The 27,207-nt window shown below is 33.6% G+C and overlaps 7 protein-coding genes across 8 annotated transcripts; 4 read left to right on the top strand and 3 right to left on the bottom strand.

Annotated features, from left to right (window-relative positions):
* The first annotated feature begins 2,141 nt into the window (after nucleotides 1-2,141).
* Nucleotides 2,142-3,127, top strand: LOC18033020 (21 kDa protein). Its single transcript, XM_006421647.2, has one exon. The coding sequence runs from the start codon at nucleotides 2,365-2,367 to the stop codon at nucleotides 2,944-2,946; it is 582 nt and encodes a 193-aa protein (XP_006421710.1). The 5' UTR covers nucleotides 2,142-2,364; the 3' UTR covers nucleotides 2,947-3,127.
* Nucleotides 3,128-9,176: 6,049 nt separating this feature from the next.
* LOC18032640 (pectinesterase inhibitor 4) lies at nucleotides 9,177-9,975 on the bottom strand. The gene has a single exon (XM_006421646.2). It carries the CDS (start codon nucleotides 9,880-9,882, stop codon nucleotides 9,256-9,258), a length of 627 nt encoding a protein of 208 aa, XP_006421709.1. The 5' UTR covers nucleotides 9,883-9,975; the 3' UTR covers nucleotides 9,177-9,255.
* A 3,088-nt stretch (nucleotides 9,976-13,063) lies between these two features.
* On the bottom strand, nucleotides 13,064-13,696 carry LOC18031909 (21 kDa protein). The gene has a single exon (XM_006421645.2). The coding sequence runs from the start codon at nucleotides 13,691-13,693 to the stop codon at nucleotides 13,064-13,066; it is 630 nt and encodes a 209-aa protein (XP_006421708.1). The 5' UTR covers nucleotides 13,694-13,696.
* Nucleotides 13,697-16,453: 2,757 nt separating this feature from the next.
* On the top strand, nucleotides 16,454-17,320 carry LOC18032723 (21 kDa protein). Its single transcript, XM_006421644.2, has one exon. It carries the CDS (start codon nucleotides 16,536-16,538, stop codon nucleotides 17,124-17,126), a length of 591 nt encoding a protein of 196 aa, XP_006421707.1. The 5' UTR covers nucleotides 16,454-16,535; the 3' UTR covers nucleotides 17,127-17,320.
* A 3,789-nt stretch (nucleotides 17,321-21,109) lies between these two features.
* LOC18033175 (21 kDa protein) lies at nucleotides 21,110-22,012 on the top strand. Its single transcript, XM_006421643.2, has one exon. It carries the CDS (start codon nucleotides 21,179-21,181, stop codon nucleotides 21,779-21,781), a length of 603 nt encoding a protein of 200 aa, XP_006421706.1. The 5' UTR covers nucleotides 21,110-21,178; the 3' UTR covers nucleotides 21,782-22,012.
* Nucleotides 22,013-22,700: 688 nt separating this feature from the next.
* LOC18033174 lies at nucleotides 22,701-26,390 on the bottom strand. Of its 2 annotated transcripts, none has more exons than XM_006421640.2 (7): nucleotides 25,811-26,390; nucleotides 25,458-25,725; nucleotides 25,325-25,380; nucleotides 25,040-25,163; nucleotides 24,847-24,953; nucleotides 23,118-23,187; nucleotides 22,701-23,017 (listed from the first exon to the last, which is right to left on the bottom strand). In XM_006421640.2, the coding sequence occupies exons 2-7, from the start codon at nucleotides 25,540-25,542 to the stop codon at nucleotides 22,938-22,940; spliced, it is 522 nt and encodes a 173-aa protein (XP_006421703.1). In that variant the 5' UTR covers nucleotides 25,543-25,725; nucleotides 25,811-26,390; the 3' UTR covers nucleotides 22,701-22,937. The 2 variants fall into 2 exon arrangements, with proteins under 2 accessions (XP_006421703.1, XP_006421704.1); XM_006421641.2 differs by having other exon boundaries at nucleotides 25,458-25,722.
* On the top strand, nucleotides 25,714-26,133 carry LOC112100136 (heat stress transcription factor B-2b-like). The gene has a single exon (XM_024188498.1). The coding sequence runs from the start codon at nucleotides 25,714-25,716 to the stop codon at nucleotides 26,131-26,133; it is 420 nt and encodes a 139-aa protein (XP_024044266.1).
* Nucleotides 26,391-27,207: the final 817 nt, after the last annotated feature.

The raw sequence follows: 27,207 nt of genomic DNA, 5'->3' as shown, positions 1-27,207 counted from the left end.
CAAGTTTGAAGATTAAAAAATGTACTGATTCGCCAGAACAACTTCTATAGCTCGGTAGCCATTTACGATTTGTAGGCAAATTTTGACAAAAATTTAATTGTTATGGGCCTAATTTTGACAAAAACTCGTTGGAAGTTCTAAAGCCAATCCGTGGAAATAATTGTTCAATGTGAAGATAATTATTCACTTGTTTGACATTTTTAATTTTCAACATGAGTTACCTCATAATAGTGAGCAATCTTCTATGCATTGGAGGTAATAACCCTTGATAAATGACAATTGTAATTTTTAAAGTGACCAACTTATAATATACATATAAGTTGTACGCTTATGACAAGATAATTATCAGATTGTTGTACGCTTGATATAGCACCTAACTAGTTACGATACGTAATTGATTCTCATGACTGTAATGCAGAAACCATAAACTTATGTATACTACTATAATATAAAATAGACCAACAATGAGAATCATAATGGAAAAATATAAATTTACAAGGGCCACACATAAAATATGTATATATATTGGTAAAATTTTATTTAAACTTAAATATTTTTTCAGCGTGGGCCGTATTTTTATTAAATTGTTGTTGTATAGATGAAGTGGTACAAAAAAATTTCTCGAGCGAAAGAATTAATAAGGATGCCTATTTTAAAATTTTATTAGTATGTTTTCAATCATACAATAAAAAAATAAAGTTACATGTTTAATTCATGTGAAGGTGTAATTTTTTTTCTAAAATAAATAATAGAGCAGAAATCATAGTATCCACATGTAACATGTTAATTATAATTTTATTAACTAGAAAAAAAAAACGACCAACAAAACTTTATCTCCAGTTCAGTTGATACGACAAAGTATTGATGGATACTTGGATTCGTGCTGACTTATTTTGACAAATGAGTAGTTTTTAACCGAAGTATATAATTTCATTTAAAGGAAACGTTCGCTTGCCAAACTAGAAGCTAAAGCAGAGTCAATTTTTTCCTTTCACTATATATATATATATATACATATTTTTTATCAATAATGGGCTCTAAAAGAGCTAAAGCACCACTAAACGGGAGACACATATATTTTTTTAATAACTAATGAGAACGTTTAGGCGCTACCCATTCACATTATTTTTTTTTCTCTTTTGATAATCTTTTCTAAGGTTTCCCATTTCTTTTTGACCTACTTTTATTCTTTGATTTCTTTTACACGGTCATGTAACCATTTCCTTAATTTTTCCTTCCTACTGCGTTTTGTTTATTAATTTAACTACGTAAATTATTAGCTATCTTGCCCTACTTGGTTTTATACACACACACACTCTTGTATTAAAATTATATTATATTTTATGTGTTTGCGTGTGTGTGTACACACACAATGAATAACATTGCTGTCTTGCCAAACTTAGTTATTGAACACTACCAATTGGGACAAAAAATTTGACCACGGCAGCTTTTTGCTCCAATGAAATTCTGCAGTTTTTTCTTTTCTTTTCTTTTTTTAATATATGAAATCGAGGTCGCTCTGCTCAAGTGTAACTAAACTTGCGTCAAGTGTGTGGTAATCTATGTACGAATCCATTGTGTTCTTTAATTATATATGTTAGCTTGTGATTTCATTTACTTTCCTCCCCTTTGCAGCCAAGTTTGAATACCAATGGAAAATCGAGTCCAGTTATGGTACACCTGTGGTACCTTCAGTCATTAAATTCAATTATAATAACAATTGTGAATTGGATACTATATTTTAATGCAGTTATAGTATAGTACTACAGTTACACCATATTTTTCCCTTATAAAATCAGTTTCACACAAAATCCATTAAGTACGAAGCAGGGCAATTATTCTCACTGATTAATCTCATAACCCGCAATCACGTTAATACTTATATGCCATGATTGGATTAATTAAAATTGCAAAATTTGTCCCCACTAAACGAAAGCACTAGATCTCAATAGTACCCGAGATTGTTTTTCACCCACCTTTGCTTCCCCATCGCCGGAATTTAAGTAATTAAAAATGTTAGAGGTGGGTCCAAAATTGGCTGGCCTCATGTCGGTAGCGAAAGGCCAGCAATTCTACCGAATATTAAAGTTAATATAAGAAATAAACCCTTTTTGTTGAAATGGATCAGTGTGGCATGTGCATAAAATATCTATCATACATTGATTGACATAGATATTAGATACCACCGCCCTCGGTTCTCGTTCCTGTGCTTATCCTATTGGTCCATCACTCTTGTTCGAAGTTTAAGACCAAAATTGCCCCTAAAGAGTGCTCACAAGCCCTCTATAAATCCTGAACCATATCAGTTTCTTCTCTCAGAATCCCACCAAGCAAGCAGAAAGCTTTTAATTAGTTTCTGAAAACATGGCAAAAACAGGCTGTCTTTTGCTATTGCTCTCTCTCCTCTACATTATAAGCTTGGTCACAGCTGCCGGGATTGCTGACACAAGATTTATCAGAAGTTCTTGCAAATCCACAACTTATCCAGCGCTGTGCGTGCAGTCTCTCTCAGCTTATGCCCCATCAATTCAACAAAGCCCCCGGCAACTGGCTGTCACAGCCTTGTCCGTGAGCCTCTCCAGGGCCCAATCCGCAAAGTCATTCGTGACCAAGCTGAGGAAGTTCAGGAACCTGAAGCACAGAGAGTATGAGGCGATTGCCGACTGCTTGGATGAGATGGGTGACACTGTGGACCGGCTCAGCAAGTCGGTTCAGGAGCTGAACCACATGGGTCAGGCCAAGGGTCAGGACTTTCTGTGGCACATGAGCAACGTTGAGACATGGGTTAGTGCTGCTTTGACTGATGAGAACACTTGTACTGATGGGTTCGGTGGCAAGGCCTTGGAGGGTAAGGTTAAGTCCTCTGTTAGGGCTCAGGTTGTTAATGTTGCTCATGTCACTAGCAATGCCCTTTCACTGATCAATAAGTTTGCTGGGAAACACTGAGCCGTAGTTAACCATATGGCTGTGTGAATGTTTTGCGAGAGTTTGTGTCTCTTTTTATCTTTGGTTTAGTTTTAATGTACAAATTAATCATCAGTTATAAGTGAGTGTTAATTTTGAGCATATCTATAAAAATGAGCTTATGTGAATGAGCAAAGATTCTTGTCTTTTATGGAAAAAGTTTTATTTGAAGATTGAAAGTGAAATCTGGGTTAGCGGTTGATTCTTGATTGATGATGATGCTTTCAAACCAAATCCCTTGATTGTAGGGATTGTTTAATGTAAGCCGAGAAAAAAATAAGGGAAATTTACGAAAATAACCATAAAATTTTTACTATTTTCACAATTAACCCTCTCAACTTTTTTCTATCAACATTAGCCAAACATACGCTTTTCTCCCCAAATTACCCTTCTTTACAAACGAAAAGAAGCTTGGTGCGACAGGCCCAAGTCTTGGTGCGACAGGCACTCTGTCGCACCATGTTTTGGTGCGACAGGCACCTGTCGCACCAAGCTTTGGTGCGACAGGCACCCTGTCGCACCATGTTTTGGTGCGACAGGCACCTGTCGCACCATGTTTTGGTGCGACAGGCACCTGTCGCACCATGTTTTGGTGCGACAGGCACCTGTCGCACCAAGCTTTGGTGCGACAGGCACCTGTCGCACCAAGCTTCGTGCGACAGATTGCCTTCTTCTACCTCAGTATTTGTTTGTTTTCGCCAGTCCTTTCGTCTTTGTTCGTCTCTTCTTATTCGTATGTAATATCTTCTTCTACCTCAGATCGAATCTCATCCGACAACCCAAACAACAAAACAAAATTAGCTTTTTAATTCTCCAAAATCCAATTTCGGAATTTAAATTCCCCGGGATTTTCCATCAAAAGCCACATTGCGAAATGCTAGGCGGGCTGTACGGAGACCTACCTCCACCCTCCGATGAGGACAAACCCACCAACACGACCACCTGTCTGGTCAATTTTCGCGTCACCACAAACTATCCTCAAGCCCCAATCCAAACCCAAAACCATCCAAAATTCTCTCCCGACTAGACCCCATTCCTCACCTGCAATCGCACCTTCCCCCGACGACGTGGTAGCGCTGCCGCAACCGGCATTGGTCGACGTCACTTCGACCGTAATCGAGGAGCACGACCTCGCTAGACCGAACGATTACGAGGATTATAGGAGAGAGAAGAAGAAGAAAGAGGTGGATGCTAAAATTAGTAGAGAACTGGAGAGAAGAAGGCAAGAGGAAGAGGAAAGGGAGATGAGAGAGAGGGGTAATTTGGTCTCAATGGTTCTTTTATGGCTAATGTTGATAGAAATTTGTTTGAGGGGTTAAGATGAAAAAAACTAAAATTTTTATGGTTATTAGTGTAAATTTCCCAAAAAATAAATGATTATGATGGAAATAATAGATGCGCTTGGCGTCCCATATGTCTCCTAGTGAAGTAATGTCATCGATTTCAAAAAATTTATCATAAAACTTTATTTTAAATGATATATAATTTATTATTTAAACAACGAGGTAAGTAAAAATTATCAAAAATTATTAATCACTTAGTCAATCATATATCATATATCTTATCATTTGAGATAAATTTTAAGACTTCTAACATTATTCCTTATTTTTTTCCCATAATAAACAATATAAACCTTAAAATATATTAATGAACATTCTTGATAAATGAAATAACTATCACTATTATGCCAAATGAAATTCAACCCTAAGCAATACATATATCCGTGATTGCCGGAAAAAAGAATAAATGGGCATATCTATAAAGAAAATCGACTTACTTAAAAATTTGTGTTAGATAAGTCATTAGAGAATTTTATTTTAGACACTGTAATTTTTGAAAGGATCACGCTCTCATGATTCCCACCTCTCCATTTTTTTTTTTAGATTTTATGCGTAGGTACACTTATTTCTGCATGAGTAATATAATAGGTATCCCAAGTATTAGAAATTATGTCTCATTGATATAAGGTATATCATAATTTTCTAAAGTAAATTAATAATTTCACAATTTTTCCGATGAATATTATTTTGTTAGAGATGAAATTTAAAAATGTCTAATGTTATTCATAGTTTTTTTTTTAATAGTAATGTTATTCATAGTTGATCACTCAAAACTCTTGATTTATTTCAAAAGCAACCATTGACATTCACCATATTCATAGTCTACTAGATATTTCACCAAATGTTTATTTGAAATGTCTTATTTAATAGTTATAAGTGCTAATTTAATTATATAAACTCTTTTGAAAATTTTTGTTATTATTTGGTTTTTTTTCTTTGAGTAGAGCTTTTAAGCATTAAATAAGTTATTTTTCCTCTACTAACTTAGGCTTTTGTGAATAGAGAATAAAAAACTTTTTTAAATGTTAATATGTCTAAAATATATTTTACTTATTTTATGATTTGTCTTTATTTCTTTCATAACATAACTTTAAATAATTCGTCTATTAAAATAATTTTATAATTTTTAATTAAAACTCACATGAACAATTAAATAATTAATTTTTTAATGAAAATCTTGTCTGTAAAAATAATATTAATAAAATCTCTATTTAAATAAATTTTATTTAAAACGAAGCGGATTTGAAATTCGATTTTCGTTAAAAATTTAATGAAAAAAATAACAATAATAAATAAATATCTCATACATCGAATATCTCAAATTAAGAAGAAAAAAAAAAGAAATATTTTATGGACAGTTTTGATTGGGAGTGTGAAAGCTAAAGGAGGATAAGAGCAGAGCTGACAAAGAGGACTTTTCGTGGGGTCTTTCAGTGACTGAGACAACGTGACAACTTTCCATAAATGGCCGAAAGCAATTAATTATTTAAAGGGCTATTTTATTTAATTCTTTGAAGGAAATACGGGATCACATGCATTGATTGCGCACACTGACACTGCGACTGAGCTGGAGCTTAACAGGTCACATTATTTTGTTATGAATATTTTGGCAAGTGGCATAACTGTTAACGCAACCGTTTGGTCCCCCCAATAATGGTCCTGTCCAATCGGTGCTTGTTTTGTTTTGAATACTATTCTTTTAGCAAACATAAATTAAATACATGGTATATAATATAATAAGAGTAATTTTATAATAAAGAAATTATTATTTTATTTTATAGTATATTACGATTTCATACTTTTTTTAATCTTTAATTTATGTGCAATTATTTTATATAATATATTTATTTTTTAAAAGAAAATGCGTACATATATTATTTAAACTCTGACAAAATGGACAGTGACATTTTGTGTTTTGATAAAATCGTCATTAATAACCTTTTTATTTTAGAAAATAACCACCCATATTGAAACACTAACCTTTTTTTATTACAAAAATTTCAAGATTTTTTTTTAACCATAAAACGGATTTTGATGGACTTTGAAACATACAGGAGAAATGATTAATTTTGATTGAAAAAAAAAAAATAGCATGGAAAAATGAGTCTCCTGGTTTTTATTTTTACCATTACAACACTTGAAAGCCATTGACCCCAGTCCGTACGGTACTGGCCCAGCCAGTAGGCTCATGGCTACCCATTAGTAAACTCAAAACTCACAAGAGGCTCACACACACACACACACACGAGCCAGGTGACTCAATATATCCCATCCCATGCAATTGTTTTTTATTTTTTTTTATTTTTATGCTAAATCATAATCGCAATTGAAGAGAAATGGCATTCCTCTGACAAGCCAAATTAAATGGTTAAATGAGATTGTTAATTTTCTTAATCACAAATCTAAAAGACTACATGGGAATGCATTTTGTGTTATGTATCTTTCAACTCAAAAACAGAAGTCAAAAATAAAAATAAAATTATGGTTTATTCGATTTTGAAAATGAATTTTTATTTTTATTTTTTTTTAAATAGAAAGTGTTATTAAAAGATCAGAAGTCTCAAAGATTAGAGTTAAATGGATAGATAATGGAGATAACCAATCTCAGTAGGTAAAATAATAATAAAAATTAATAATTTATAAAATTGATCCTAATATCAAAATTTCTTTAAAAATTTGTCCTCAATAAAAACAAAATTTTCTAAAAACTTAATAAAAAAAATAAGGAGAATTTTTTATTGAGTGAGGTTAATTGTCCACATAGACTCTATGTAGATTTGCCCCTATCATTAGCGAGTCGTAAGTCAAAACAGAAGGCCTTGCCAAAATCAATATAATCCACATAACTGCATTAAATCAAATTAAAATAAATTAAAAAATAACATGAAAAAATGATCCTCTTGGTCTTTTTTCTAACACTAGCATATGGCTACCCTTCTGTAAACTCACAACTCACAGGTGGCTCATTTTTTTACATTACATGAGCCGAGTGACTCAATATATCCCATGGCAGTCCTCTGTCAAGCCAAATAAAATGGCTAAATGAGATTGCTAACCCCAAATCTAAAAGTCTATATAGGAATGCACTTGATAATATATATATATATATATATATATATATACATATAAAATTTGAACTCCACTAATATAGATAAGGAAGAAATTTTATTTTTCATTTCTACAATACTCTTGGATATTCTTAATAAAGCTTTTCACGTTCCTTCAAGAATTATATAAAAAGATAAAAACTTTTTTAAGTAAGTCTTGGGACTTCCCTTGTAATTTCTTCATCCGTTGAATCATTGACACGTGCATTTTTCAATTGATCAAGTTAGAGTAAATGTAGTAGTTTAATTTAAGAATTTAATGAATAAGGGAGCACATATTAGTTGTTTTTTTTTTTATTAATGTAATGTACGTAATTAAGAATAATTTTTTTTTTGAAAAATTTACCATATCTTTAGCGTAACTTCTTAGTTGGCTTTCAGAACTGCAAATTATTAGAGTTTTTGAATGGATCGAATCGTGCCGATTTGATTTTTAATAATGAGGTTCATGATTTAAAATCATCTGTATTTAATGTCTGAATATATAGTTTGTCTGTTTAGCTTGCATATCGAGTTGCATGTTTTGAACTTGACTGACTCTCGTGAGCTTTCTCATTTTTTAATTTTTTTTTTTGGGGATAAGCAGCTATTTTAAATGAATTTATCTTTGTCTAATATGATTAGAGGCCTATAGACAAAGTTATTAATATTAGACAATTAAGCTAAGTTAAACCTTATATTAATATTAAAATAAATTGGTGTTTTTTTTTGTCTGAAATCTAAATATACTTGAATTAGTCTTCTAAACAAAGCTGAATGTATGAATCTGAACAATATGTAGACAAAGTTATTAATATTAGACAATCAAGCTAAGTTAAACCCTATGTTAACGTTAAAATAAACTAACGCTTGTTTTTTTGTTTGAAATCTAAATATATTTGAATTAGTCTAAATTATGAACAAAACTGAATGTCTGAATATGAACAATATGTTTATTTTTTTTATCTAAATAGCTAAAAATAAATATGAAGTTGTTTGTTTCTTTAACTTAAAAAAAATCTAAAACTAGTATTTTTTTTACATTTATACCCTTAGAAATTATAAATACTAAACAAATAAAAAAACATCTAAAAGAACACAAATAAAATACTATATATTATCATAACATAAATCATGTTCAATTAAATACACCACTTTAATATTCTAAATTAGTATATGTTAATCAATCTTATTGTAGTTCATGATGCTTTTATAACAAAAATATTCATAAAAAATTATGAAGATAAATAATGCTAATTTAAAGAAAATAAAAAGATAAAAATAATAATAGTCTACCACAATATTATCACAAGTTATAAAGATGGATAATAATGCTAATTATTAAATTTCATTTATGTAAGGATGCAAAATAATTAATTAGATGAAATATTTTGGAGAATTTTTTTAATTATATCATTTAGACTTTTTAGATTAAGCAAAAAGTTAAAAGAATTAACTTAATAACTTAATGAATGAATTTTTTTTTAAAGTTGAAAAAAAAACAGACTTAATGACTTAAGTGATTGAATTAAAAAAAAAAACTAAAGTTGTTAATTACCTAACGTTAATTGTTGTATATATAGGAGTAATATAGTATTAACCGTAAATTAATATGATGGTTGCATGTAATTGAAAGCTATGCCGACTATGTTAACTAAAAATATTTATTACCAATTATAGAATCAAAGCAGCTAGATTACCATACGTTACTCACAAATCCAAAATGATAAGAGATTAATCACTTAAAATCACTCTTAATTAATTACAACAAACCATACTTAACCTATCAAACAAAAGATAAATTGTGTTGCCAAGAGCTAAAAATAGCAATGCGCACAAGTTAAGAACTAAGATATAGGATTAATTTAATTACTTAGTCTGTTGATGAGTGCCAAACTATTGCTTGTTATTTTACGAAGATCCACAATACTCTTCTTGATTTTGTTCTTCACAGATTCCCTTACATTGTTCTCCTCAAATTCATCCATGCACGTATCTTCATCCGTCATTGCGGCACTAACCCATGTTTTGATGTCCGCCATTTGATCTTCCTTATTCAAAGCATCTCTTAAATTATCCAATACATTGGAAGCTTTCCTGAGCTCATCGACGCAGTCATCTATTTCTTCATTGCAATCTTCAATGACGGCTTTTTCCGCAGGTCTTAATCCCCCCTTTTTGGCCATGCTTGTTACGAGGGCAGAGGTTTTGTTCGCGGCTTTTAGGTTTACGGTCAAGGCTGTGTTGCAAAGCTTTACGGAGTCAGTTTTTATGGTGGAGGCGTGCGATGAGAGATACTTGTAGCAAAGGGCTGGATATAATGTTGAATTGCAAGACGTTTTGATAAAGTTCTTGTAGATTTTGAGGGAATTAGATTTGGCTGTTGTGGACGTTCCAGCTAATGTTGGGTTGATATTTGAAATCAGAAGAAGAACGGTGAGAGCAAAGAATAGACGTGAACATGATGGGATTGTAAAACTTCTAGCTTCCATGTTCCAATCTTTTAATTTGAATTAACCTCTTAATTGCATTGAAAAGAGTGTAGAGAAGATCCCATTTTATAGGCAGCCTCTCATGCTCTCTCAGATGACATGTTTAGAATGCAGAATAATTTGGAACTCTTTTAAGTCTTGTACAGCAATATAATAATAATTGACAAGTAACCTAGCAGTCTAAGGCATTGAAAAAGATGACATGTAAGCGTGGGAGATGAGATGGCACATGATATGTAGAATAGATCTTCCAGAGGAAAATGAAAACCCCTTATTATTTCGGTAAATTAATCATTTTTCCTTTTATGCTTCGAACTCATCAAAACTCTCATACCATTAAAGCGGACGGTTAAATTTCAATTTTTTTTTTGTCTTTTATTATTTTACCCTCATAACCAAACTTGTGATTAATTTTATTGTCAAAATGGTTGATCAACCAAAAAAATAAAATAAAATAAATTATTAAATTAACTGAATCTTTTCAGTGGCAGGAAAATTTTGATGACTTTCGAAAAATTAGAGAAAAAGGTAGATTAATTTCAATAAACATCATGTGGAATTTGATCATTTTCTCCCATGTTGCACGTGCATAAGAGAATAAGCCTCGTAAGGAGATTATGTCAAATAACAATGAGGAAGCGATTTGCATGATTCTTTTGTGTACTGTTAATGTGTCAGCCTGTAATTGTTTATACATATTTTGCTGCATTTGCAAGCTGTTCGTGCAAGAGCATAGCCCTTCACATGTGGTTCATCCAATACAAAATTGCATGTTTAAACATGCATAAAGGGGTAACTAGCTAAGTAAAAATCCATTTATAATACCAGTGATTTCTTTAATTACGTATCTAACAAAAATATTTTCATGCCTTCTCAAAATTCAAGCGTATATATATCATTGTTAGCTAGCAATTGAACTTACAGTTCAAAAGATGCCACTCAATTATGCTTAAGGAACATATTATTTTGTCCTAATTTTATAGAGGGAGATATCTTTTTGTATATTCATAATTTTCAAAGCTATACTCTGTATAGCTTTGTTATTGGGCTATAAAGAGTGAGTGTATAATGATTTTCAAGTGTGCGTGTTCTTATTTTTAAAATACAAATTTAGGATTTTACGTGATATTAAGTACTTTACAATGTCGTGAACTATTGAAAAATTAATTCATAATATTGTAAAGTTTTTTTTTTCAGCAATAGCGTTGTAAAAACTTTAAGTTGTGAAATAACAACTTAAAAAATAAACAAAAAAAATGAAGTATTTAATTAGAGTCTAGGTTCATTCGAGAAAGAGAAAATGGAGGTCTGGATGAATTAGTCAAATTAAAGAAAAATATATTTTATTGTTTGGAAATTCTGGCACGTGATATTGGCGGTTCGTTTAGCCAACGGTTGAAGGGATAAACACAACAGGTGAGGGCTAAGGGGGGGGCCTATGGAAGGCCCATGTGCCCCACCCCATAAGGACGGGACACGTGTCACATTAATTTGGCATGAGCTTGTTAGTGAAAGTCAAGGTATCGTCTATCATCGAGAAGACATTGCACATGTCGTCTAAACATTGCGTGAAACGCTGCTAAACGGCAGCCGCTGTTTGTGGAGATTTTATTTTGGATTGGCATAATTCTTTAACAATTTTTTATGTCGTATTTTCAATTTACGTGTTAATGTAATAAGTGCTATGCAATATTTGAAAAGAGTAACGAGGAAGTTACTTATATTTGCAATGTAGGCGGCCCATAATTCTAATTGATTTTGGAACAATTAAATGATGAATTATGTTAATGCGTTTGAGGGTGGTGTTCAATGGTTTAAATTTATTGAATTTTGTCAAATTTAAGTTCAATGTATCGTATATTAGGTTTTATATTTTGGATCCAATTCAATCCAATCATTGATTGAAATTTAGTATAATTCAAATTAATAAAAAGTCAAATCCACTTTAATTGGATCCGATCAATTTGTTCAATCCAATTAAAATAAAAATTTACAAATAAAAGTCATCAATTGACACTTCAGAGTTCTAAAAACTAACAATTGAAAAAAAATGTCAGCTCCTTTAATATTTCATAATTCATGTATTTTATTGTCATATGGTTAAATGAAATTGAAATTTGAATATTGAAAGAAGCCATTGGTTGCGGCTTGCAGCTTGTGCTTTATAGTATTATTGAATATTCAGTCATACGAAATTAGATTTTATTTTTTTTAACAAGTTAAATATAAAAAGTGACATGTAGCTTTTTTTAAAAAGTAAATAAAGAAAATACAAATTAATTGGTTGGCTTGTATTGGTTTATATTGAATTTGAACAAATAAATCCATAAACTCCAATAATATTGGATTTTTAATTTTGTAATCCAATCCAATCAAAAGGCCAGTCTGACAAAAATTCAACTGGTTTGTATTGGATTGATTGGTTTAATTGGATATTGAACACCCATAACCTGTGTTTTAAGATTACATGTTAGTAGATATGCATTTGATATTAGAAATATCGTACAACGAATATATGATTAGTTTTGAATCTAATGTATCTGATGGCGTATTTTTTAAGCAAATTTTATAATGTAATTGGCAGTCACAGGCGCTAAAAAAATACATATATTCTTCTACTTTCAATCAAAGGTGAGTTAATGATATGATTAATTTAATGTTTTAATGATACGATTAATTTAATTTTTAGTAGAAATTCAGACATTAAAAGAAAGGATCAATCCTTCAGAACATGAAAGGTTGAATCTGTGAGAAGATTTTTTTGAGATTATACATAAAAGAGGACCCTTGAATTCAAAGGTTCTCATGATAAAGACTTCTACATAATTAATGTCCTAATGAACAATCAACTGAATCAAGTCGCTTACTTCCTAATTCATGATACTATACCTGCACTATTCATGTAGTGATGATTTGTGTTCATATAATTTAAGATGTAGATAATAGGTCCTTGACGATCTTATCTTATCAATAAATTATTGTATCATACTTCACGTTAGACACCTATTTTAAAAAAATTATATAATACATATTAATGAATTGGATAAAATGAAGAAACAAAATTACTATAAGTCCAAGTGGGTACATAAGTACTGAAAATGAACACTACATTGATTAAATGAACTTTACAAGTTAATTACAAGGTTTCAAGTACTTATTAAAAGATACAAAGTACATGCAATTACTGATTGAGTTGGTTGATGAGAGCCAATGCGTTGCTAATTAGTTGAGAAGCCCTTACAATACGTCCTCTAATAGTGTCCTTAACTTTCCCATTCATGCCATTCCCTTCGAAATTGTCCATGCAAGTATCTTCATTTGTCAAAGCAGCACTCACCCAAGTTTGTAGGTCATTAATTTTGAACTCAAATTCTGGTCCTTTCAGATCTTTCATTGCTTGCAACGATTGCTGCAATTCATCCACCGAGTCTCTCGTGTTCTCCACACAGTCCTTCACGGCACCGGCTTCTCTCGGCCGCAATTCCAGCCCCTTTGATAGCTTCAACACCAATGCCGAAGTAGATTTTGCTTCATTTAGGCTCACTGAGAGTGCTGCATTGGCCAATTCCGTAGGGTTTGTTTGTATGGTGCTAGCATAAGACGAAAGCGTATTGTAACATAAATCGGGATACAATGTCACCCTACATGAAGTTTTAATAAACTCTGTACTACTGGGATTGGATTTCACTGGTGATTGTTGCACTAATAATCTAGTTGGCAAGCATGTTGTTGTAGTACAAAAGTATAGAAGAGTGATAATAATGGCAAGGCTATAGCAAGAAGGAAACTTTGAGCATGTGAAAGATTCCATTATAATAATAGAAGTTGAGGTGTGATGAGAAAAAGGGCAAGAGCCCTTCTTTATATAGGGTAATGTGCCCTAAATTTGAAGGTAATTGTGGGGCATATAATTTCTTCAATTATTGCAGAAGAATAAGAGATAGGGTAGGGAGAAACAAAATTGTTGGCATTTTTTGCATGTGGTCCTCGATCATCTTTTCATACCCACAGGACAGTATAGACAAAAAATTTTATAGAGCCACATCGAGGCTTATTTCAACTTATGTAAATGATCTTTTTCAGCGTGTGAGATTGTTTGAATTATTGGATGGTAAAATTTGTTATAAAAGCTAGGGAAAAAAGCAAAAAACAAAAAAAAAAAGTACGGTAAATGCAATGTTAGTACAAATACATGAATTCTATTATAGCGTCATTATTGTAAGAACTTTGGTACGTATCATGGGAACTAATATGACATCCGGCTGTGGAAAATTTATTTCTTTTTGTTGAGTCCATACGATATATCTAGATATATACAAGAGCAATACTAGCATTTATATATGCTCTAACAATTAAAATGAGTGCACCATCTTGTATTTTTCTAACTTATGGAGACATAAAGGTTAAACAGGTTTTGCATCATATTTTGCGTTTATATCAAATAAATATTAGGTAGATATTTATAGGTAAAGAATGAACGAAGCTAAGAAAAATTAAAAAAATTAACATATAACAGGGATATTTGGATTCAATACTAAATTGACCTATCATTTTCTTAACAACAAAAAGATTATGAAGAATTGAGTACAAATTAGCTCAACATTGAATCCAAATCCTTTATTAGAGAATATCGATTCATAAATTCTAGCATCAAGTCCTTTTTTCGAAAATGGAGTTTCCATTATATGCGGATTTTTTCAAAAATATTTCAAAACACTTTATTCTTAGCTAGATAAGCCATAACTCATAATTCTTTAGTCAGAGATATTTAATTACGTTATGGGCTACAAACATGATGTAAATATATAATCGCAAAAAAAATAAAAATAAAAAATTGCTATTTTGATCACTCGGCAGTCGGCAGGTTCCTTGAATCACATCCTTCAATATACGATATACCAGAATTGATTTCCAGTAGTTTTTCAACCAATAGTTCGTTTTGTTTTTATTTACCAAATACTTCGTGTTTATCTAATTGTGAGGTCCCCCCCCCCCCCCCCCAACAAAAAAAATAAATAAATCATTGTGACAGGATGGGGAGGGGATCCACGTTTCCGTAGCCGTTTCTGAAATTTTGCTGTATCCCCATATCTTCTCCATTCGTTCAGTAATTATTTAAGAGGCGGGCATGAAGATCGTTGAATGTAGAGGGGACCTTATGGGTAGCGATCACACTACCTGATTAGGGAAATTATCAATTTATCACTGATTTATAATGAAGGTTCAATTTAATATTAAAGAAGTTTGACAATTACTCTATAGCACCGAAGTTTTTCGTGATGGTAATTTGATGCACAATGAAAACAGCTGTAGGGTCTCTTCCATGCTTCAAAGTCATGAATTTTCGATATAAATGAAACAAAAATAGTAAGCTATTCAGGGTCGGGTACCCAAGAATCCAAGATCCCCTAATGCTAAGCCTTCAAATTTGTGTGGCCTGAAGAACCGACTTGGGAGCAGTCACAAATTAATAACAAATAAACGAAGCTTACTTTCTCGGTTGAATCCACGAATTGCTAGAATTTTCAAGACCAGCGGCAGCAGTTTGAAAAGAGTTATTAAAACACATACTATACATTGATAATTGCAATCAAATACCAACAATACAAGCAGCTCAGTTGATTGTGCGGCAACCAATCAACTTCATCAACTAGTAAATTAACGTCGGTCCCAGGACCATTCAGTGTGAACTGGGCGTATATCATTAAGTTGGTATTTGTGGGCTCCGATATTAAAGCAGCTCAGTTATAAATCGGAATCCGCCGTTCTCCTCGGCTTAATTACTTGCATTTTGCTTTTATAAGCATCTGCTACTTGAACCACAACTTGAGATTTAAGGATAGGATGGACTATCGTTTCACGGTCACACATTTTCTTAGCATCTTCAAACTTATCAGTGTGTGCACTCAGCAGTCCAATGTTACATTCTGATATGTCTAGTCGTTTTCTGTTCAAATGGCTTTAATTTCATATGTATTACAACTTTTTGGCGATGAATAATAATAACAATAATAAAGGTCTTTTGTCGGCGCAAAACCATTGAGGTTTTTTTCCCATTTAACAAATTTAGTTATCAAGGAAAAAAAAAAATTAGCAACTCAATCTACCCGCTGAACTGGTTATATTTATCAAAATCATTGAAACCGATCAAAAATGTACTTGAGCGGAGGAAATTTCGCTGCAACCTATTAATTCAATCGTTCATCAAATCAGTCGGTTTTGGAATCAATTGAATTGTTTTCAACATCCTAACGAGAGTTGCATTATATTTATTTGTACATATATAACTAAATAAATTGCTTTAAAGAAACACTTAATTTGATTCACAAAATATCTTGTACAGATAATAATTCAAGTGAACATCATCGTCTCGGCTTTTATGCATCTGTATGGGATCCGTGACATATTGAACTGCCGCTAAATTTTGTTTCTACTCACCCACTTGCCTATATTAAAACCAATATATGTAGCAAGTACTAGCACACTTTTCTTGGCCGCTGGGCCACAGGTTCAATTTATTAGGGTCCCATTGATGTATTCATTGTCGCACTTTGTTGCCCTATAAAATGGAGACATTTTCTCCCCATTTTCGTCTCATGATCATCACAATATAGCCCATATATTCAGAATTCAGAAAAAGAGCAAGAGAGAAAATGGAATCTTCATCATCAAAATATTTGCTCATTTTACTAGCCATTTTTTACCTCATAAACTCAAGCTCAGCATCCAGAAATGTCCCCTCTAAAATTACAGCTAGCACTGAGTTCATCAAAACATCTTGCAGTTCAACAACTTATCCAACACTTTGCTATAAATCCCTTGCTAGACATGCAAGCTTAATCCAAACAAGCCCTAAGCTCCTCGCCCATGCATCCCTCAACGTGACCCTTGCAATGGCTAAATCAACGTCAGCCGTCATGTTAAAGATGTCGAAAAGCCCTGGAATGAAGCCTAGAGAGGCGGATGCCATGCAAGATTGTTTGGAGGAGCTGAGTGATTCAGTTGATGAACTCAGAAAGTCTATTGGCGAAATGGGTCTGATCAAAGCTTCTAACTTTGAACTCACAATGAATGATATACAGACTTGGGTTAGTGCTGCTTTGACTGATGATACTACTTGCAGCGATGGATTTGAAAAAAATACGGTTAATGGGAAAGTTGTAAGAGGCCAGATTGTGAAGATTGCCCATATGACTAGCAATGCCTTGGCTTTGATCAATAGTTATGCTTCTCTTCATGCTTAATTAGAAACTGTGATGATGATGAGCTTCAGCATTAATGTTAACTCACATATGTGTATATTGTTAATCTTTTGTCAGGAAATAAAATTCTATTTAATATTGGTCATGTATCTTTAATATATTCCTACTGTAAGACAAACTGAGAACTGGAAAGAGATAGGTTGAAATGAGTGGTGGTACGTAGAAGATGTGTTAGGCGCTGTTTGTATTGAGCTCGCTCTATTGTAACTTCTTAAATTATTTGGTAAACATTAGTTATTGTGGTTTAGAAAGTAAATTGATTTGATCTCATAATTTCATAATGAAAAATTTATAAAATCTTTAATTTTTTTTAAAATTATTATTTAAAAATTATATTTACAATATATTTTTAACTTTTATTTTATAATTATAATTTTTTTCCACAATAATTATCACTTAAAAACTCCAATACTTCAGTAACAAACAAGGCCTAAGTAAAGTTGTAAATGTTAACTTGGTAGATGCAAACATATTATGATAATTAGCTTTCAGTTGAATCCAAGAGAATATCACGTGGGCACAGAGGAAAAATTGGACAAACAAGAAGCTATGAACCAAGCGAAAATTGCTCCACCAAATTAGTGACAGACGATGATATGGAGGCCCTAAAAAAATGTCACATCAATCTAAAATTTTATACATTACCTTGAATTCATGACGAATTTCCTCAAGAACTTATGAGTTTCTCTTTTATTCTTGAAATTGATTGGGCCGAATGAAAAATTTGACCTGATCTGAGGCTGAATCATTTCATGGTGGTACACTAACAAAGTGAGATTTATATAATTAGTGGGTATATGTCGTCCAACAAATCTAAGGATGTTTGCTTTATTCCGTTATTTTGTTAAGTGAGGCTATTTCGAATGCTGAACAATTAAGCAGGCAAACGAATCAATAGTTGCAAACTCTTATTTTAGAAAAAAGATTATTTGCACACTGCTTAAGCAATGAAATTATGGGCATTATTATGGTCCCATGGTCAGAGCCTCTTTTCTTCCTTCGGTCCCACTGTTTAAATCAAGTCACTAATCACTATTATGTTGATAAGTCATTTTAAAATATTTGTCTTTTGCGACCGGCTTAGTGTTTTAAGTCTACATATTAATAGATTGTTATTCTCGCCGATATAAGTACAGAGGGTGTCAGTTGGCTCAACGGTTTAAATTTCCTAAGGCGTTGAAATAAAAAAATTTGCTTCTCAAACTCTTGCTCATATAGGTAGAGGGCAGATTTAGATTTTAGCTAACTTACTGATCAAACTCGCTTTTACACTTTTGTGTTTCGGACTAGTAGTGAAAGCCTCGTTTTTCTTATCCTTTTTATTTCTTGGCGTAGATTAACTGATTCAGACTCATTTTCATGGTTTTGGGTTTGATTGTTAATCATTTAAGTTCATGTTATAGATGACAATAAGCCTAACTTATACTTAAAAATTGAGAGATGTTTGCTTATATTCTTAACCCAATAACTAATCTTAAATTATGTGGGTATTTTCCCAAACTATCATCCTCCCCACATGCAAATTGGTGTTTTCCATAGCCATTATCATGCAAAAAGAGAATGTATGCTCATTTGTGCATTGAATTTATTGGATGTCAAATTTATATCATATAAACAGGGGTATTGAAAATTATTGGATTTCATCTAAAAGTGTTAGATTATATAAGTTATAAAATTAAATATCTAAATTATTGCGGCACAATACATAACAAATGTTTTTGTAAGAATTTAGTAAATTTATGTTATAGGAGTAAAATAATCAAATTAAACTTATATTAAAGCAAACTGATTGGTCTATAAAGAGATCTAAGTCAATGCAAAAAAAAAATCCAAAAAATTTTCATTATTTCAATTATTTAAAAATAATGGGAATTTTTGTATAGTTATTTTTTAAATCTAAAATACGAAAATTGTGGGAGTGTCCCCCACGCCATTCCTTTCCTTAAGATAGTGGCACTTTGGTCCCAAGCCCAGCATCATGCAATCTTTATTAGGGATGGCAATTTTTTCTGATGAGATGGGATCCTGCGGGATCCCATCCCATTTGGGACGGGATTGTGACATATTTTTGTCCCATAAAAAAATTTAAGGACGGGAGTAAGATATTTTTTTATCCCAATTACATATGCGGGACGAGAGTGAGATTGACAAATTCCGTCCCATCCCGTCTCATTACCGATTAAGAATGAAAATTTTTTCAATTGGGATGGGATACCGCAGGATCCCATCTCTTTTGGGACGAGATTAAGATATATTTTTGTTTCAAAAAAAATATAGGGACAAGAATGAGACGTTTTTTCATCCCATTTGCATATACGGGATGAGACTGGAATTGGTAAATCCCATCTCATCCCGTCCCATTGACAACCCTAATCTTTATCATGCAAATTGAAACTAGTGGGCTCCGAGATGTGGCTAAGACAGACCCTACGCGGCTAAAGCAGCTAAATTTTGAAATTAAAATGCACTGCATTTCTTCAGCTTTCCATTCCTTTCTTTGGGGCAAACGTGAGGCCAATTTCCTCAACTTGTTTTGCAATTTGAGAGTTTAAGGATAGAATCGAATTATATTATTTCTTGTAGGTACACTCACACAACTTGTTAAGAGATTTTTTCTTAGAATATATCTCCAAATTTAATTAAGTTTCCTTGGTCAGTAGCAGTAGCCCGTAGGCCAAAGTTGAAACTAGAGGTGGCAAAAATACCTGCCCGGTCCGGACCTGGACCGTACCCGGGCGTTGTTGGCCGGGTATGAAGCTGGGTCGATCTTGGGCATCACTTGATAAACCCGAAACCCGGATTTTATTAAAAAAATATTATAAAATATATATTATTTTAAATATTTATATTTATTTGACTAATTTATTATACATATATAAAGTTTTAAACACTTAAAGTTTATATTTTTATGTCAAATTTTATTGAAATAAATTTAAAACTTATAAAATTACCAAAAAAATAAAAAATATACACATATAATATTAAAAAATATAAATTCGGGTACCCGGATTAAAACTCGGCCCGGACCCAGACCAGGACCGGTTGCATCCGGGTAGGGTCCGGTCATTGCAATATCCGGACCCGGCCCGGGGTTTTGCCATCCCTAGTTGAAACCTTTCCCTCAACTTGGTCATTTTGTGGGCTCCCGGATTCAAGCATGCGGTTCAATTTTGAATACCAATATGTTGTTCCTATCTTTCAAAAAGCATTGGATTTAATTTCGCCTTAACTTCATCTGCACAATTTGAGAGTTAAGGACGGGATCAATTATTGATTGTGCTCAGATATTTTTGGAATTGGCTTCCCGCCTTCCTTTTGGGCCCGCTGTCGACATTCTAAAAGCAAAATGAGTAGTAATAACCCAACAGTTGCACATAAACTCTAGAATCTGTTGAGCGTTACACGTTCCAATAATAAAGAAAGAAAGTGTGAGCACGGAAGTGCACTAGATCGGTTAAATCAAATTTTGATACATAAATCTATTTAATTAATAACAATAATCGATCAAAACAGATCAAATCAGATACAAATATCTCCTGCCAAAAACAAATTTATTATCGCTTGGTTCTTTAATTTTCTTTATTCAGAGATTGATATTTCTCCTTTTAACTACTTACTCTTTACAATTTTCAGAATAGTCGATTGACCATTCGCTGCCGAAATTTTGTAGCTGGAATGGGTTTATTTGCAAAAGTTCTAGCATAAGAGAGCAAAGGACTGTCATGAATTTAACCAGTTAACCACCTGCTACTGAAATGGAGAAACCGAGATTATGAGAGGAGCTTACTCCGTTAATTTCAAGATGAATTTTGTTCAAATTCACCACTCGCCTCGATTAGAATCTAAAATAGCTTTGAAGGATTAGTACATTGTTCTTGAACGTTGGCTACCAGTTGTCAACTTTGGGTCCCATTGATATTCTTGACTGTAGCACTTTTTGCCCTATAAAATGGACACCCTTTCCTTTCCGTTTTCATCACATAACTCAATCCTCACTTCATTTGCTCATAATTTCAAAGGTCAGAGAGAGAGACATGGAAGGTTCATCCTCAAATCATATGCTTAAATACTTTCTCATTTTACTAGCCATTTTTTCCTACTTAAATTCAAGCTCAGCCTCTAGACATTGCCCCTCTAAAATTGCTGCTGACAGAAGGTTCATCAAAACATCTTGCAGTTCAACAACTTATCCAACACTTTGCTATAAATCCCTTGCTAGACATGCAAGCTTAATCCAAACAAGCCCTAAGCTCCTCGCCCATGCATCCCTCAACGTGACCCTTGCAATGGCTAAATCAACGTCAGCCGTCATGTTAAAGATGTCGAAAAGCCCTGGAATGAAGCCTAGAGAGGTGGATGCCATGCAAGATTGCTTGGAGGAGCTGAGTGATTCAGTTGATGAGCTCAGAAAGTCCATTGGCGAAATGGGTCTGATCAAAGCTTCAAATTTTGAACTTACAATGAGTGATATACAGACTTGGGTTAGTGCTGCTTTGACTGATGAGACTACTTGCAGCGATGGATTTGAGAAGAATACGGTGAATGGGAAAGTTGTGAGGGCCCAGATTGTGAAGATTGCTCATATGACTAGCAATGCCTTGGCTTTGATCAATAGTTATGCTTCTCTTCGCGGTTAGATATTCTCATGATTAGCTCCATTATTGTAAGTGATTTATGCAGTATTAATCCTGCCTGTGGAGATCAGATTTATGAAAATGTAATCTTTACTGCAAGCAAATAACTGATCCAGAAAAAAAAAGTTGGATTTATCTATTTTCCTTTTCTGTTAGGGATGTCGAAGAAGCGTTGGCAAATGGCTTTGTAAATGTAAATTTGTACTATATAGTAATTAAATATAAATTTGAACTTGTTAGCTAGTTGCATGGTCTGTTTGATTAGAGGTTAGGTTATGATCACATGTAAACAGAGAAAAATTGGACAAACAAAAAACTATCAACCAAACCACAACTGCTCTTACCTTGTAGTTAGTTGGGCTGTGCAATCAAATACTAGGAAATTTTTCGTGATCGCCAAGAAAATTTATCATTTAGTAGGTAGTGTAACAAATCTAAGGAATATTTGGCTTTATTCTATCATTTTGGTTAGTGTGTGAATTTCAATCTACATTTCAATTTGCTCAAAAGCATATGGTGCCAGTTGCAAAGCACTGATACAACTATTATTTACTTTAAAACATTATTGCTAACTCCTTAAGCAAAGAAATTGTGGGCATTGCCGCATTGGCATGGCCCCATGGTCCCAAACTCTCTTTGTTTCCTTCTCATTCTCAATAAAGCACCAGAGAGCACACTCTAAGCCAGCCCAACCACTCTCCTTGTTCACGAATTACAGATTATAATGCAATGAGGCTGACCAAATAAGAGCAGTAAATGCTTTCACCATACAATTTTCTAAAGTGGTTTGTGTTTCGAATTTGCAAATGAGTGGAGCAAGATTTTTATGAAAGCTGACATGCTCATGAGCGTACTTAGATTGATTAAAACAGATGTGGGTCAGAGAGGCATGGTTCTGCATCATGCTTATAAAGGACAAAGAGAAGAAAAAGAAGTCTCATCATAATGAAAACTACAGTACAGGCACAAAAATATATTCCCATCGAGAAGCTCCTTGAGACAGAAAAGATGTAAAGCAAACCACTGGAAAGACAAAAGTAAATTCCTCTTTTAACCATTGACATATTAAGTGATTTTGCAGTTACAATCCAGCCAAAACAGAGCTCAGTTTGAAGATACAATCCCGCCCAAAAAAAAATATTTAAGTTATAGGAAACTACTAAGAAGATTTCTTGGGAGGAGACATGTTATGAACGAGGGAAATTGTAGTGCTGACAAGAAATATCTGTACCGATGATCCTGTATAAGGATACATAGAAAACAGTGTTTAGGTTATATAGATATTATGACACAAGCATGACAACAGATATACTAGTTAACATAAAGACAGTGAACTTACCGATCAGAACACGTGCAGTTTCAAGAAGTTCAAACTTCTTTGTTTCCCAGATGCTTGGGTTGTTTATAACCTAAACAAGAGATTCATATTACAGTCAGAGAGCTTGAGAGAACCGCTACTTAACCTCTGCAACATAACTTTTGAGATGAAATGAAAATCATTTTTCTTTAAGCATGCATTCATGCATTTGTAGTCTTGATGATCCAATTTTCTAATTCCAAACTCAGTAACCATTTTGAACATATGAGTTGAAGGGGAGCATACTCACCATTGATAAATATATAAAGTAGATCTATACCCTATTCCCTTCTTTCACAATGATTTCTGGAAATTATAATAGTTACAACATTATTAATCCGTGGTGGAAGGAGATATAACATCCAGATTCTTGGTAGAATTCTATAGGACCTGAAAGACTTATGTACTCTGTTTATTAGAAAATAACTCAACTAGCATTAAATAAGTACTGGATTATCCATTTTAGGAATTCCAGCATGACAGGATAAGTATTGTATGTTGATAGATAAACCAATCAGGAAGATTGTCTGTGCAAAATTCATCACTTCGAAATGCCATCATAAATTAGGCATGAATAAACAAATGTGATACCAACTTGCAATGATGTCCCAGGGTTAAGGTATTCATTTTTTTTCCCATGGGCCCCTCATGTCCTCTTGCTGTTTTACAAAAAAGGTTAAGAAAAATAAGCACCACCGAATTCAAATTCGTTGAATTAAGTCAATGCTAGACAGTCCATCCTCACTTAACTAAAATTACTTCCCCATGAACTTTATCAACAATAAGATCCATTTCCATATTTCCTCAAGCCACTTTGTAGAAACCAAAAATGGAACTGTTTTAATCTTGAACATTGTCAGCTTCTATAATGGAACAACAAGAACTTCTTGAGAAAAAGGGTCTCTAACACACATATATTCCCAATAAGACTCAACAGAAAAATCCACACTTCTGCAAAAACTCCTTGATCACTCTATAATGCTAGCAGATCATCAGAGCACTGTATTCCATATAAATCTACTGTATTCCATATAAATCTTACTCTCCAGTGCACACCCAACATATCCAACTTCAAAAAAAGATACAAATTTCTCACATTTTAAAAAATACATAAGTAGGGCTCTTCAACCAACTCAACTTTACCTATTCTAAGGCGGCAACTACTATTAAGCAATAACACACTCTACTTGATTGACATTGCGAATACTTCCCAAATACCAATAGGATAACACAAGCTAGTGGGCATTTTTACGAACTTCTGGTCCAGAATTGGAAAAAGAAAAAAGGACTTCAATACTTCAACGAACACCATATGTCATAGTCAATTAATATTTATTGGTTTGTAGAAATAGATTCTAAATATTATCAGGAAGAATGAGAATTGCTTGTTAGAAGTCAAAATCAGTTAATTTTGCGTGGCACAAGTCTTCTTCATCTAAATGCCACAACATGTTAGAAACATGTCTGTCATCCAGTCATTTCATATTCTAACGCACTGCCCCTTATTTTGGCTAGACTACTAAGTGCAGTCATCCATCAAGAACAACAATGTTAAGTTTTCTATCAAGATGGGAGTTCCATTTGAAACTAGTGCAATTGAAAAGACAAATAGCAATGTACCGAAACAGATAAATTAACACTTGTAAACAATGAAACTTCCCTCACAATTTTGAAAAAATTGAAAAGTGAAATAATAATAATAATAACTGACCTCTAAAATTGAATTAGTCCTGACGACACTAAATACAGAGAGAAGCACAGCAATAGACGATGCAACCACGCAAACTCTCAAGAGACTGACTCGGCTGCGCTTTTGACCTACAGTACATGAAGATATTCAACATTACGTGAACCAACAAGTCACATACAAAAATTAAAGGAAAATGATGAAGTTAAACAACAACCTAATTCTCCAATTATAAGAGAAACCAATCCAAGAGAAGCAGAGGAAAGAGAAAGTGGATTGGGACCCTCTTCCTTCGAATTTAATACAAACGTGAACAACAATCCTATCAATTGAATGGCAGCCTGCAATCACAAACATATACAAATCCAAAAGCAAAATTGAATTAAACCCAATTGATCAAATCAAATAAGAAGTTCAAAGAACCTACTAAAGCTCAGTGACCCAGTTCAAACTCAACAAACCCACAAAGTGTTACAAGTAAAATTACCAAAAAATTAGGTACCTGAGCGAAAATGAGTTTAGAGAGACGAGACTTCCCTCTAGCCACCTTTGTGTATCCTGTTGTTAAATTTTACCAACAAATCAAATGCATATACTGAATTTATGATCCTGTTATCATAAAAATGAAAACTTACGGGAATCGACGACCATCCGATACGAAAAATCAGATCCGTCGGTGCCAGATGGCCGCCCCGACGCAGTTGATTTTCTCTGCTGCATCTTGTTTCCCTGTTCTGGTTCACAGCTGCCACGGCGGGGACTGTGACGGTCGCTGCGGTTGCACGGTCGATTTCGCCGACGAACTCCGGCGAGGAACAGGTGATATCAGCTAATTCGTCGCCGGTGGCGGTGCCGACTACGACCGTGATTAGAACTACGAGTTGTACGACGATGCCGGAGCTTCTAGAAGAGAACGAAAAGTTGAGAAAAGAAAACGCGCAACTGAATAACGAGTTGAGTCAGTTGAAAGGATTGTGTAATAACATACTCGCTTTAATGACGAATTACGCGTCCGGTCAGCTGGACAACGTAAGTCTGCCGGAGGGGAAGACGGTGGAGGTACTGCCGGCGAGGAAGGCCGATGAAGGCGGCGCGAAGGTGGAGGAGGCGGAGGAGTTGGATCTGACTCCGAGGTTGTTTGGTGTGTCGATTGGGGCGAAGCGTGCGAGGAGAGAAGAGGAAGAAGAGCAGAATCAACTGCAGCAACAGCAAGGTGAGAATGAGCCGGGGTCGGATGTTAAATCAGAGCCGTTGGATGCGAATAATGATCATCATCAGGAACCTCCTTGGCTAGAACTGGGTAAATCGTGAGAACTGACGACGATATGGATTAATATGGTTGGTGCACGTGGTGATGGGGCGCCACGTGATGATATGTGCGGATCCGGTCAAATTGTTTGCTTATTAAAAGGCAAGCGCTTTTTGATCCGAGGAAGGTGGGAATGTGAAAGGAGTGCGGAGAGCAGCAAAGCGGCTGAAAAATGAGAGAAGGCAAACTCCTGAGGCGACGACGAAAAGGTAGAAAGCAACTGATTCAAGTTATAGGTTGCTCCAGCACAATGTGGAGGGGGCTTATTTGTGGAATTTTATTAAGATCTTCATGTTTACAGAGCAGTCCCTAGAGTTCGACGGAATTGTAGCAGATATACCGTCATACTTTTAAAATTATTTCCATACTCTAAAAATAGAATTTGCCAAAATTTTCATAGACACTCTTTAAAAACTGACATCAAATTATTAAATTGTCCTCATTTTAAATCACTTCCAACTCAAACACAACTACTCTACTCAAACAAACACTCATATTCTATACATGCTAAATCAAACATCAACACGAGCAAATCGAGCATGAGAAGGGGAAGCTGCCACAACTGAGAAAGAGAAGCCTAGTTCGTTGTTGCACAATCGCGGGGAGAGCTGATTTTTTATTACAAAATTGTCAGAATCTAACTACTTAAGGTAAGTAATTCTTTGTAATTAGTTTTCTTATTGATATTTAGGGAAAAATAAAAAATTTAGGGTTTTATATTGAAAAAATAGATTAATTAGTTGTGGGTCTCTCATAACATATTCAAAAACAAATTTCTAGTTGTTTTGATGCATGCAAATTATGAAAAATTGATGGATTGTGCCTATTATAATTTGTTCATATAACACACAATTTGGTTGTGTAATGTCATGTAACATAAGATTCACAGTTGTGCAATACACGAGTTCATGTAATACACGATGCTCAGTCGTATATAACATGACTTTTTGTAATATTACACGACTTTCAATCATGTATTACAGGACCTTCACGACCTTCAGTTGTGTATTACAGGACTTATATGTACTGCATGATTACACAACACTTATGTATTACACAACCTTCATATATTATTC

The sequence above is a fragment of the Citrus clementina genome, unplaced genomic scaffold, assembly GCF_000493195.1.
Source record: "Citrus clementina cultivar Clemenules unplaced genomic scaffold, Citrus_clementina_v1.0 scaffold_9, whole genome shotgun sequence".
NCBI classification, from domain to species: domain Eukaryota; kingdom Viridiplantae; phylum Streptophyta; class Magnoliopsida; order Sapindales; family Rutaceae; genus Citrus; species Citrus x clementina.
Note: the sequence above shows the minus strand (reverse complement) of the source record. Positions and strands in the feature narration are given on the sequence as shown.